The following is a 14,518-nucleotide window of genomic DNA, read 5'->3' as shown; positions in this document are numbered from 1 at the left end:
AGAGGAGGCTTTCAGGCCTGCAAGGAGGACCTAAAAATTGCATTAGTTTTGATTTTAAACTACTGACATATAGAAGACAACGATTGCAGAAATAGCCTTATGATAGACAAAGAGATTAAAGGGTACTATAATGTATAAAAAGCTTAGCTTAGCTACTTAAGTAATATTAAAGATAGTTTAATTTAAGATTAATTTAATTTAAGATTGTTACCACTAGCTATGACATCAGTAGCCAGATGAATCTCTGCTCAAGTGAGTGCAATGTCAATCATGTGCACTTCCTTTCAAACTCTAGCAACTCAAATGATTATAAACAATGAAGAAAGCTCCACTTTCCACCATGCCAAATAGGCTAATTAGGCTAATTTTTCTGTAAGGAAACGTTTTTAACTGTTTTCCTTCATCCAATATACCAGTATTAATTCTGTTCATTCTTGTATATATAAATGATATTTTTGAGGTGGGGGAGGGGGCTAAACTGCCCCTTAGAGAACCACACAAATGTTCAGAAAAGGACCTTTTAAATGGTAGATTTATAAAATGGTCCAAATAGCCAAGGTTTATATACAGAATAAACAATATACCCAGGATTTGTGGGATATGCAATAAGCCTGTATGACTTTCTGAGCATTTCAGATCAGAGGTGTACAGTGCACTGTTGTTATTGTTATCAGTGTACTATAATCTAAGCAATAATTATTTAATATATGAAAAATAAGATGTCAGGAACTGAAGTATACATTTAAAATGGCTATACAAGTTTTCTACAAGCTTTCTACATGTGAAAATGTCTGATACACCCTCATGAGGTACCCCTTGACAAGTGCCTTTTGACAAACACACTAGCTCGGGTGAGAAAACAGCACAGATGGTTGTTCTCATGAAAATTAGCAGCTCCAGGGCAAACAAAACAGCATCCGAGATGGCAGGAGTTTGATTTACAGAGGGTTAATGCTGCAGATGAGGGGCCCAAGAACTCGCATCACTGAAAAGGATCTCAATACCACATAGCATAGAGGCAGAGAGAGAGAGAGAGAGAGAGAGGAAGAGAGGGAGAGGGAGAGAGACCCCCACCCAAATACACCACACAAAACCTAGCTTTGGCATCCCTCTGTTTTCACAGAATGAAAGTCATCAAATTAGCGTTGGATTCTAGACATAAAGAAGTTAAATGTAGTCTCTCATGGAGTTACTTCCCACCAAGGCGCAGGGTGAGAAAGCCAGAGACGAGCTCTCAGGGTAAATTAACAGTCTTCTTGTGTAGCTTCTAGAAGAGGGGAGGGAGTGGAGGTGCTTGAAGAGGTTCTCAGTGAAGGACTCGAACAGGGTCACGAGGGTTCTTCTCACCAGAATCTCATCTTAGCTGCCAGTTGCAGCCAAGCCAAGGAACCCATCATGGGTCCCCATGGTGGTGTGAAGCTCAAGTGGTGCTGCACTTTGTTTTTTAAGGTGATATACAGGGTTGAGAATGATGCCAGTCTCTCCTTGCACAGAGAGGCCATTGAAAAGGGAAATCGAGAGGAGAATGTAAGAGCGACATTCATTTTATACATTGGGCTAATTAGGTTCACTGGTGATTATGTATGACAAAATGGCTAGAGAAGTTATAGCAGTACCATTAAAGAATTAAAGCTCATTGTAAATATATTGGTGCTGTGAGCTTCCTGGACCCTTTTTTTTTTTGCCTGTCCATAGAGCACTTCCCTACACCCTTACACACAACCGGAAAATATTTTAGGAGTTGCCTGATGTGTGTTAACAGAAGTACAATAGTGGGAGTGTGGCTGGAGTAAATGCTTCGGAATAGACTCTGTCCAAGTATAGTGTGTGTGTGTGTGTGTCCATGCCACACTGTATCCTGGATATGGTAATAGACAAAAGCTTTACATTTTTTTCTAAATGTCAGATGTTTTTTAAGCAACTATCACAAAGTCATCATCTATCATCCAAATCAAGCTTAGCAACTGATGCTCATAGCTCTGAGATGTGTACAAGCATAAACTGAACCCTAGCACTGTTTCTCTAAAGGTCTCCTGGTTCTCTTAAAGATTTAACTGCTCAATTTACACTGGCTGTCTATTAAGTTTCGTATCGACTATAAACTTTTACTAATGGTGTATAAAGCTCTAAATGGTTACAGTGGGGTCTGTGACCACTAGTGAAAATGCTTCTATTTTGCATTATTTTCTTCTTTAATACAAATATTTTCATTACAAATGAAACTGCTTGCACTAACTCAAGGGAAAATTAAAATCTTAGAAATATTTTTATGGATTTTAGAAATTCTTTGTAATAATTAAGTATGTCCCAACTTTATGACATTCTTCCCTCAAGCTGTCATGCTCTCCACAAATTTGTCTAACACATGACGATTCATGTTAGATCAAATGTGTGATCATGTGCTTCAGTAGACAGTTAAACAGTTAACACTGTCAGTATAACAAACTGGTTCAACTTTAAATAGTGACCTCAGAAATATAATAAATAAACAGAATATCTAACAGAGTAAACATTTTTCTTTCCATTTTTCCTAAAAATCGTTTAAATGATAAAACATCCATTAAAAAAAATCTAAAAAAAGAAGAGTCTTAAATATTAGAGATGAATGTTTGGAATGGAATTTAGGTTTTATAAATGCTGTTAAATCATGAACCTATTCATAGTCCCTGTAGTTCACACTGTAATGTATTGAGCTAATATTTCTAAATGTATTAACATAATTTGCTATTTATCATTATGTAATTCTTTGTTTTTAATTTATTTGAGTGAAAAAGTTTTTTTTATTTGTTTCATTTCTTCTATCCATATATTTATTATATATTGCTTTTTTTCACCTAAGAAAAACCTTTAATAATGATAATAATAATAATAATACTAATAATAACAACAACAACAATAATAATAATTATTATTATTGTTATTATTATTTTATATAATATAATATAATATAATATAATATAATATAATATAATATAATATAATATAATATAATATAATTATTATAAATTATTATTGTTGTTATTGCACCTCCACTCCCTCCCCTCTTAAACATCATTGATGGTATGCTAATCACAGCACACCATCCAAACACATTCACTCTTAAGGGCAATTTAGACAAGCCAGTAAACACATACCAGCATGTTTTAGGGCAGTTGGACCCAGAGGCACCCAGTGGAACAGGACAGGGGGAGAACATATAAAAGTCCACACAGACAATAACCCGAGCTCAGGATTAAACTGGGAAGCTTGTAGCTGTGAGGTGGCAATGCTACCTGCCACCCTATAGAGTTACATATTTACAAAATTCAGAGGACTGAAAACCTTCTGAAGGAACATGTCTCAGCTTCCAAAGTCACAGTGGACCAAGATTTTGTAGCAATCAGTCTGGCATCCTCACCTTACCTAAACCAGCACGTCTTCTCAGCTTCCACAGTTTATAGAACCGGACGAAACAGCAGATTTTAAAAGCTGGCTTGTGTGCGATATTCATCCCTGAGCACCGGCAGTGTGTGTTTGCAGAAAGCTATGTGAGTGACATTAACAGTGTGCTCACATCTCACCGACTTACCTCTAACTCCACACACAACTCCTCACAGTTTATAACTTATCCTGGATGCTATGCATTTTTATAGAGGTGACTAGAGCCAAAGTAAATGATGATCCAGCAAGGCATGGGGTTTGTTACAAAAAGGAAAAGGTCTGCGATTTCTTTTTTTTTTTTCTTTGCAAATGACATTTACGGTTCACACAGAATCCTTCGTCATGTCTTTAACAAGTCTCTCACTTGGCACTTGTGATAATGTTTAACTTGGCCCTAGTGAGGAATCCTGGGGTGTAATTAATGTTATTTATTTATTTATTTTTCCAGAGTAAATTCCATTGTGTGCAGTGGTTAGAGATGGTTTTGGAGAACAAAGATATTTAGGCTGCATGAATTTGCAGCAGCTTTTAAAGCATCTGTGTACAATCTTAGCAAACGAGAGTGGTAGGTGGGCTAAATCAATATTCAGTTCTTCTTGGCCTGGTGCCCTTTCAAACAACATGAACTGACTGTGTGCCTATCGGCATCCGACTGCACCGACTGCGGATATTTAGATTTCTGCATATCTACAGGAACTGACTACATGCACATCATGGTTGAGTAAGACATAATTAGATACATATTTTTTTTCTTCCAATAATGTAATCACATATAGAAAACTGGGGGTTTATGGGGTGTTTATTGAAAACAATCTCCATTTGCTCACTATCTGTACGTTCAATGGTTACAACGTCACAAGATCATCTCATGGTAGCAACAATAATAAAAACAAAGGCATGTCAATTCCGGTATCATTAAATAGATTCATTTTATGAGAACCATTATATATTAGTATGCATTATAAGACAAAATAAAAAATACAGCTAAATGTCATTTACAGGTAGACCATAAACAATGGCTAGGTCTTCACCCAAAACCTGGTTCGGAAAATGAATTCTCCAAATAGTCGAAGAAATAGTCAAAATGTTTCTGTTTCTAAATGTAGAATAGATCCCGTGCGCCCATTTGTGACTGTTCTAACTGACAATTAATATTCAGCTCTAAGCCACTGTCAGAGGTCAAAGATTAACAGTAACTTAAGCATGGACTGTGTGTATGCAAGTGTGTGTGTGTGTGTGTGTGTGTGTTCGAATATGCCTTTCTCATGACAGACACTGTACAACTTCTCTATTTGATCAATCGATGTAAACAAACACAAACACTCTTTACTCCTGGGTTGAAATATTACATTTATGGTTCTAAACACTCTGGTTAATAATTGTGAATATAATCTAGTTAGTGTTATATAAAAGATACTATACAACTATACAAATAACAATAACACGACAAAACCTTCCACAAAGTACCAAGCAAATTATAGGGCTATGTTTTATGACACAAGGAGAAAAAAATAGTCTTCAAAATGGTCTTCAGTTTGTCAATAATATGTATTTTTCTTAACACTGCATTATACTTAAGGCTTTTTCTAACCTCACAGCTATACGTTATGGACGAGACTCTAGCGCGTGGCCGATGGGATCGCATATTAACCGTGAACGATGTTATGAAGAGCTACATAGGAGAAACTTTTGGTAAGCTGTAAGAAAATCACCCTTACATCAGAATTCATCATGAGATGAGATTTTTTGTTTCAACTGGAATTATTTAGAATTTAAAAACAAAAACAAGTTTTTGAACATTTTTAAATGATAGCTATTACAAACTAGAAGCAAGTGTAATCAGGAATCATGTGTTAAAGCTGACGCTGTCTTTATACATACATATTGTGTGGTAGTAAGGCCAAGTATGTTATACTGTACATTGCAAACAAAATGACATTCAACTTAAATGAGCAGTGGTTCATTTTCCCACTAAGTGAGGCATATATTTTTCCATGAACACGCTTGATCTGAAACAATGAGGTATTGTCCATAATGCTTTACTTGAGAGTCGGGTTCATAGAGCTTGTTAGTTCACTCTGTTAGTTCACTCTTTGAACTTGCAAATTCAACAACAAGAACAACAACAACAAAAAAATGATAAAATAAAATCAACAACCCCACAAAGATCACTTTAGTGTTGCCGTAACTAAGCCAGGAAGTGGTTCGCTCAAATAGAACGGTACACTCTAACACAAGCTTGGTGAAAAAAAAAAAAAAAAGATATTCTCGATCCAGAAATGCGAGACAGTAGCTAATATCAGTAAAAAGGGGCAGGGGAATGTCAAGCTATATAAAAAGAAAAAAATAGAGTGAGGGACACCAAACTGATCACTCGAAAAATGACTTTACATACTGTATATGTAAAATTAGGTGCAAACTCTGCAAAATCCACAATTTTAAAAAATAAAATTGGAAAGAAAACTGGAAAAAAAAACGGCTGAAGACAACTGTGACATCCGAATTCCTTCACAACTGTTTCTACCAGAGGCTAGCAATATCAGTCTGCTTAGCAGCGCTCGGTCCTTCCTCCAATCCTTCCTTTTCTCCCTCCTTCCTGTGCGGAATGCTGTAGCTAGCTGCTTTAGCACTTGCCCCTCTTGTCACGCTGCTGGAACTTGCGGAGACGACGGGCCCACTGGTCCTTCCAGGGGACGAGCAGGCTGGCCTTGTCGGCCACGACACCGCTCTGGCCACGCGAGTCCTCATCGTCTGAGCCCAGCAACAGGTACTTCCTGCCTGGCTTGATCTTGGGGCATTTGCAGGCCACGTCCTTGGCACGCACCCACAGCAGCTGGTCGCCGCGTCGGATGCGGTGCTCGCCCTGCTTGTACACCGAGATGATGTTAATGGTGAACTTCCACCACTCGCCTGCCTTGTCACCCTTCAGCACGTGCACTTGGACAGCTGGAAAGAAGAATCCACAAGAGATCTTAATGGTTTTGCAATCACTATTGATATTTGTTCAAGTCATATTGTCATACATGTATGATGTATTTAATACCAGTGCATGTGAACACAAAGTATGAGCTGTGAAAAAGTATAAGCCTACACAGGGTCACAGGGAACCTGGAGTCTATCCCAGAGACTCCGAACACATGGGTGCCAACCCATCACATGACAGAATATCTCACACACTCACTCCCTATGGACAATTTAGAGATTTAGCACTGAATTCTATTTTACAAAAAGAAAAAGATGGCTTAATCTTAATGCTTAATCATGTGCCTCATTCTTCATTGAGATCCGTTATGTAGTGACGTTTATTCAATTTAATTTAGTTTTATTGTGTTTTTAACAATGGACATTATCCCAAAGCAGCTTTACAGGAATATATGCTGTAAATTCAGAACACTAATGTTTATAGCAACTGATTTCGTGAAGCTGGACAATGAAGTGAAAAAAAATCCATTCACATAACAGACATACACAAAGAGAATTATTTTTAATTATTTTATAATCTAGTGTCACCCAGATGAGGATGGGTTTTCTTTTGCATCTGCTTCCACCTTCTTCTTCATAACTTCTCATACTGTCTTTCCTCACCACCGATAACTCTGGCTTGCTCATTATGGATGAAATTTAAATGTAAAAAATGTAGACTTTCTGAATTTATATATCTCATATATTAGCTGCTTTGTGACAATGCCCACTGTTAAAATCACTATAGAAATAAAACTTAAATAAACTGAATTGAATACACTGACAGGGTTTTGCATATATGCATCATTTTACAAAATTCAGAAAGTCCTTTTATACAGACTTTTACTGAGTATTATCTGGCAAATATATTCCACCCAACATTTTCTAATACACCTTAAAAAAATGTTATTATCAGGATACGACAGCATACATCATGTTAGATATTCAACACATTCAGAAAGAGTTTTAACTTGCGTTCTCTATGCGTTCTATATATTCCCGCAAGTTTAAAAAGCAGGCTAACTTGCTCTTTCTGGACCGCTCCCCTCCCTCTCTCCTCACACCCTGACCCCTGACCTTTCCTTGTTGTCCTGGGCCACATGCTCCGTATTGCAGCAACAGTTGCCATAGCACTCACAGCCAAAAGACAATGTGTGCCCACCGAGAGCATGCAAACGCCTCCTCCCCTCTCCTGCGGGACCTGCTGTAATGTTGCACTACAGTGAATGGAGCCTTGGAAACACTCAGCTTTCCTCCATCAAGATTTATAGAAGGAGACCGTGTAAACTACCTGTTTCATTTTTCACTTCTTTGCTTAGTTTTGGGCAAAATATTGAAAATATCGCTTCAAAATATATACAGAGAAAACACCAGAAGACTGGAAGTTATTTATAACCACTAGAATCAAAATAGGTAAAGATGGCAAGAGGTTAAAAAACAAAAAACATCACTGAATCTTTAGAATATACAACTGTATATTACAGCGTCAAAAAAATCCGACCTAATGGTGCAAAGCTACGCCAGCGTCACATCATTCTGCACACACAGAGTCCGAGCTCATGAGCTAATCTGTGCTCATGATGAAGTGGTTTCGTGGGGGAATGTTCCAGAAAGGCCCAGAGGGCCCAGAGGGGGCCTAGCTAAGAGTCCTTATTTCACAATTAGGGAAAATTGACCTCGTTTGGAAGTGAGACCATGCTTTGTGGTGTGAACCTCGCAAATCCTCCAAGAAGGGAAATGTTAATAAAAAACAAACAATACATGCTTGCAAAATGAGTGATGCTGACCCACCTGTTAACTAAAGGTGAATCATGTTTGAGAAATACGCCATCAGGGCCATTATGTAAAACTGACACGGGAAGTGCTCAATTTCTTTTCTTTTTCCTCCCACTGTTGCACTCTTTAGTGACAGGGGCATGAATCGTCCCCTCTAACACAGTGGAATGTCCTGGCTTGGCAGCGGGGGGCCTGCTGTGAGCAAATTGCACCCAATTTGAGAGAAGAAAAGAGCAGTGTCGGTGTAAGGAGAGTGCACTCCCACGGGCCCGCCATTCATTCCTGCTGGCTCTCTGGGCTCGAGCCCACGCTTGCGGCCAAAGACAGAGCGAGAGATAAAAAGAATAGAGAAGAGTGTGGTGAGGTTTGGCGCTTCTGGATGGGAAACCACTATTTATCTTCCCAGCCACAGAGAAGATTCTAGTAGAATTGAGCAAAAGTGTTCCCGACCTCATCGGCTCGCTGGGCCTGCGGGGTCCAAGCGCCTGGTTCAAGAGCACCGTGAGAATCTGATCTAGGAGCTTCATTACAGCTCTGCAGGAGCCACTGATGAGCCACGCATGAGCTCATAGGCAGCACTGTGAGAAGTAAGTGTGCAGTTGGAGGAATCACCAAAGCATTCAGAGAGCTAGAAATGCATGCTAGTGGGGCACTGTGCCAACAGATCAGTGGAAATAAAGGCAGGTTGATGAGCGCTGCCAGCTCCTGTGTGTGTTTGGGCGGTGTGCTGGGCCGTGACCCACTCGCCCCACACAAGCCCAAGGCTAATCTAATTAGTGCGCTTGATTAGCAGCATGAAGCTCATGCTCACACCCCCGCTGGGCCACCCTACGCCCAGACGCTTATCACCATACTGACTGCTGGCCCTGTCACGAGTGTGTGTGGCACGGTTCGGGGCCCACATGTACACTAACACGCTGTCACACACACACGGCGCTTTGATTCATTGTGCGTCGCTCCCAGTCCGGGACCGAGGGGTTGGCGGCTGAAAATGCAGCTCTTTATGCTTGCTGTCTCCGTAGAGACAGAGGACAAAAGAGGATGAGCAGCAGATATTTCTTTCTACCTCCGTCTTATTGTCAGTAGAGGGCAGATTTAGCACCTGATGTCAGCTGGCGACGGAGCGTTGAGGCGGACTGGGCTCTGTTTAAACTGGGCCATGGACACCCACCGAACACAAACAGAGACAAAGGATGTTTTAGGGTCTGCAAACACACGACCACACAAAGAGACGTGACTAAAACTCTTAGGCTCAGATTTAACCATGAAAAGTTTAGAAAAGAGCGGCTCTTCAGGAGACAAAAAGAATGATGTTCGCAAGGCGAGATGGCAGAAATTATTTTCAGTCCCCCATAAAGGTCTACGTGAAAAATAGCTTTGCACACATTAAAAAATCATTAAGAGAATGAATATGACAACTTGTTTTTTTCCTCTGTCAAGTTGTTTCATACGGATCACATTTTCTCCTTCGCATTTTATTGCCTTATGAATGAGGAAAACAGAAGATATATTTCCATGCTTATTTGGACGCGTTTGAAAGCGCTCGTGACTGTTTCTCCTCCCCGGCTTTGATTGATGAATTGTGAAGCTTTCTGGGCGGCTGACAGCCCTGTATAGGAATAGCATGGTCCATTTGCTGCATGTGATGCGTCTCGAAAAATCACCCAGCTGCCCAGAGCGCATGCTGAGGAACCCGAATAAGTCTGTGGAAGTTTTTCACTTTGTCTTACTGCTTTGTTTTGGTCAAAAACAAAAGGGAAGCCACTGCTTTTATTTATGCTTGTTAACTGCTGAGTGAAGGAGATCAGAATGGTAAGGAAAGCCAAAAAAATAATAATAATAATTTGACTTTACATTAATACTAGAGAGAACTTTGAACAGAACGTGTCATTTAAATGATTAGCTTTGAACTGTTTCAAATTATGCAGTAAGGAAATTTATGTCAGCCAGCCAAAGCGTTCCTCTAGAGGACTGGCATGGTATCATGGACACTATATCAAATGATGGATTGATACATTGATTCGTGCCAGAATCTCACTTGGGAGTGAGATTTTATTGCTTAAAGAAAGGGAACTTCGTCAGGACTCTCAAACACACATCCACTGAAGAACCCTGTAACCAGAGCCAGATTGAGAGCTGAGCCCACACACTGCTGCATCGTTTTTGCTCATGCTGCATTTCCTCCACTTTATCAACCATAAAAAGGTCCCTTAAAGAGAATAAATGCAAAAAGAATGAACAGCAGAGAACTAATGAATCCATAGTTTCAGGTTTGAATGATTACAGCGGACATATATAACCACGGACGGACATTAACAGCTCCCTCCAGCTCTCCTTCCATCGCTGTATTTTTTCTGTTCAACTAAAAGCAATAAATGAATAAATTTAATTTTACACGGCAGTAGAACAATCAGGAGAGCAGTACAAATAAAGAGACAGCTGTGGGCTGATTTTAAATGGCTGATTAAAACTAATCAGAGGCAATGAGACATTAATATTGATATGATGCTACTGATCTAAAGACGAGATGCATGGCCTGAGGGGCTGCTGTGTGTTTTTTCGGTGTTTTTAATCCAGCGCTTCTTTTATGCTTTTGTTTTATGTCTGGATTGTATTTGGATATTCAGGTGATGATATTAATTTATGTAATCATCATTATTGTTGTTTTTGTCATCCAACACTCAATAATAATAATAATAATAATAATACACACATTGACAAAATTGTTGGCATCCTTCAATTAAAGAAAGAAAAAAAATTACTGAAAATTGACTAATGAAAATCAGACAATGTTTTTCTTCCAACAGGAAAATGCCCCAAAACACAGAGCTAAAAACACATCGAAGAATGGCTAAGAACAAAACATTGATCTAAATCCTATTTAATATCTGTGGAAAGAGCTGAAACATGCAGTCTGGAGAAGGCAGCCTTCAGAGCTGAGACAGCTAAAGCAGTTTGCTCCTGAGGAGTGGGCTTTTGGGAAGTGCAGAAGTCTCATTGAGAATTACAGTCACTAAACAATCGCTTGATTGCAGTGATTGCCTCAAAAGGTTGTGCAACCAAATATTAGGTTAAGGGTACCACCATTTTTGTCCAGGTCAATTTCATTAGTGTGTTATTTTAAATGCTTCTGTCGAACCACAATTCAAAAGCATTGTCCTATTTTCATTAGTCAGTTTTCAGTCATTTTTTTAAATTTATTATTACTTTTGTCAGTTTCAGGTTATTTCAGTGACCGTTGTGGGTTTTTCTTTCTTCAGTGGAAGGGTACCAACAGTTTTGACCATGTGTGTAATAATAATAATAATATTAATAATAATAATAATAATAATAATGTATTTTAATAACTAAAGCACTGTAAAGCACTTTAAATAAATCTCTTGAAATATATAAATATGCTTTGCTGTGATTTGATTGGTGTTTTTTTATTTTTTTTCGAAGTAGATGTCTGTATAGTCTTTTTTCATCATCATCATCATCATCATCATCATCATCATCATCATCTCTTCCTGATCTCTGTACAAAATTTCCGGTATAAAATTACTCTACATCAGTCATCAGTCATCGACCATCAGAATAATATTTTGAAAAATACTCTAATAACCCTCATTATACGGGTTCTTTTTTTTTCTTCAAATATTGGCCAGATAAAACTGCTGAAATCAGTAAAACCGTGTAAAACTGCGTTAATCTATTATTTAAACCACTATTTCATTCAGGAATATATTTATTATGCACATTTAATTTGTTCTCTTGCTACATTTTTTAGTACTGGCTTTTCATGTCTTAGCATTCTACAGCAATTTTTATGTAATTCTTAGGTATCCAGAATGGTCTGTCTGCATGTGTTGTCCTTTAAAAAGAGAATCAGAGCATCTACAGTATATCAGTAGTAAAGAAATCTAGGCAGGCTGTTGGGTATTGCAGCTAATATTTAGCCACACATTTTTTACTAATCGTAGTTAAAATCACAATAAAACAAGATAAGCCAGTATATATATTAGAGCTTTTCTATATTAGCTATACTCCATGTGGTGGTCATAAATTTACATAGATCAAACTAAAAAACCTTTAAGGAACATAGATCAGTTTCCAGTACTGGGGTCTGTGTTGGTTTATGAGATATGGCTTGACAGGAGTGATGGTGTTTTTATGATGCTTATAAATCCTTTAACCTTTATCAATAAGTATGTGAGAGTTTGTGCTCTTGAACTGCCTGCAACGTCTGGGATTCCAACAGGAACCAGCTGTCCCCTTTGTCCTCCGCAGCCAGTGAGACAGTGTGAGTACGTGCATCAGGTGAGTCGTGCTGCGCCATAAGCTTTGATGCTACAAATTTCAACCCAGATCCCATGAATAAAGCGTCGGTTATATAGACGAGAAACTGATAGAGGTTAGGAAGTGGATATAATTCACTTGTGTTATTCACATCAGATACAACCGTGAATGATTGATTTCAGGTTGATTTTTATCCCACCTGTTGTCGCTATGTGCTTTGCTCAGTGACATTTCAGTAATATTCAGTAAATGTCATTTTAATAGTTTACTGTGTAAGGAATTCTTAGGAAAGTTTCCTTTAAGCCTGAGCAAAACATCATCATTAATACGCTTTATATAACTACACTGTACAACACTGTATTTTTTAATAATGAAAGTCAATACACAATGTGCAGGCCATATCACTGACCAAAATGATAATTTGAGTTTGTGAAAATGAACTGGTAAAATTCAGAAGTGATGCTGAATAACAAGCTCTGATATTTACAGCGAACAGAGCTGAGCACAAACAAGCTGTTGCTAATTTATGTTGATTTATTTGTAGTCATGGGCTGTAGCCCTTTAAACACAGTTTATTAACTTGCTTTGCATTTTTTTTAAACATTACTCGGTTCATTAATTCAGAAGTTCATGATTGGTTAATGTTGACTAATGCAAAAGATAATGTTTGCTAAGTAAGCACTAATATACTTTAGTACAATGCTTACAAAAACCTCAGTTTCAGAGACTCTCACAAGCCCCTACAATGCAATGCCCATAACTTAGAAAGAGATGATATCAGTCACTCACCAAAGTCTTTCTTGCAGTACTTCTTCATGGTGACCTTCATTTTTCCCTTGGATGCCTTGCAATGAGAGTCACAGTCTGTGGAAAGAAAGAGGTGAAGAAAATAAATCAGGTGGACATTTGTGTAAAAGACAACATGAGATCTGAGGTTTAGATTATAAGACTTCCATCTTCTGTAACCAGTTTCTTTCTGGTGAGGCATGATGGATTCAGAAATATTGGTCATGAGACGGGAATACACTTGATGGGACCAGATCATGTGTATCAAACTCAAGTGCCAGGCATTGAATCCAGTTTCTCAAGGGATTTAATATGAGCCTTGAGAATGTTGCACCTTTAAGTGCATCTCAGCTGCCTGAATTTCGTTTTGTTCATATTGTTTTATGCTCTGTTTCTTGGCCCTGCTTTTTTTAACACAGCTGCACAGTGTTGTTTTTCCATGCCCAGATGGTGTCCAGTATTGTGCAATCCATACATCCCATACACCAATGAGTGCCACATTAGATCAGACTGAGGCTTAAATTCGACTATTCAGTTCTTTTCTCACTGTTATTATTCAGTCCAGCTTCTCCATCCCCCCGCTCTGTCCCAGGCTCAATATTAACGATGTCAGTGCTGGAGGTAAAGAGGTCATTTAAACTCAAAGGAAGGCCATTGAGAGGATTGGGAAGCACTGCTGAGAGAGCTCTTCCCTCCAAGGCCCGTAATTTAATTCAAATCAGCAGAATTAAATTAGGCTACACTCCTTTTCAGTTGTAGAACCTGGTCTAGAGATGACATGGTAGAGTGAATCTTGGGCTGCATTAATCAGACTCCAGGCTCTATGATTAATACCACCTGAAGTTAGCGTTTCTTTCGGAAAGTGTCCTGAGCTCTGGAACATAGCACAAGGCCTTAGTGATGACCGCTGCCTCGTTGAGGCAAAGCGAGGCACCTTTTGGACAGACGCCGAGCTCCATCGAGGCCAGACTGAGCAGGAAAATGACTCCTCTGACGTCTCTCTACTGACTGACACAAATTGGAACCAGAAAGTCTCCCGGTGTGGCTACCTCACATAGCGGTAATAACCCGGAGGTTTCTCGTTTTCTGAGCAGGACAGAGGTGGTGGGGGTGCAGTGAAGGGTGGAGGAGGAGGAGGAGGAAAAGGAGAGAGGGAAATGGGAGAAAGGGGACCTTTCAGCTTTCGCCTGAATATGGACAAACTTCATTATTTTCTCCAGGCCTCCGTTTAGCCCTCCCTTTTCACGGCCCTTTCTATTCCGTGTGAATGAGGTTGCCTGGGCAATGGTGGGGCGGG

At 39.0% G+C, this 14,518-nt stretch overlaps 1 protein-coding gene across 1 annotated transcript in view; it reads right to left on the bottom strand.

The window, feature by feature from the left end:
• Window positions 1–5,665: 5,665 nt before the first annotated feature.
• The window catches only part of ntn1b (netrin 1b), a 43,127-nt gene continuing 34,274 nt past the window's right edge, over window positions 5,666–14,518 (bottom strand). Inside the window, exons 5-6 of the mRNA XM_058415859.1 lie at window positions 13,225–13,299; window positions 5,666–6,366 (exon numbers count right to left, since the gene is read on the bottom strand). Of these exons, the coding sequence (XP_058271842.1) occupies window positions 6,044–6,366; window positions 13,225–13,299 (398 nt within the window). The 3' untranslated portion in view covers window positions 5,666–6,043. The remainder of the gene's footprint in view (window positions 6,367–13,224; window positions 13,300–14,518) is intronic.

Source organism: Hemibagrus wyckioides, linkage group LG02, assembly GCF_019097595.1.
Source record: "Hemibagrus wyckioides isolate EC202008001 linkage group LG02, SWU_Hwy_1.0, whole genome shotgun sequence".
Lineage (NCBI taxonomy): Eukaryota > Metazoa > Chordata > Actinopteri > Siluriformes > Bagridae > Hemibagrus > Hemibagrus wyckioides.
This window is presented reverse-complemented; position numbering and strand designations above follow the sequence as displayed.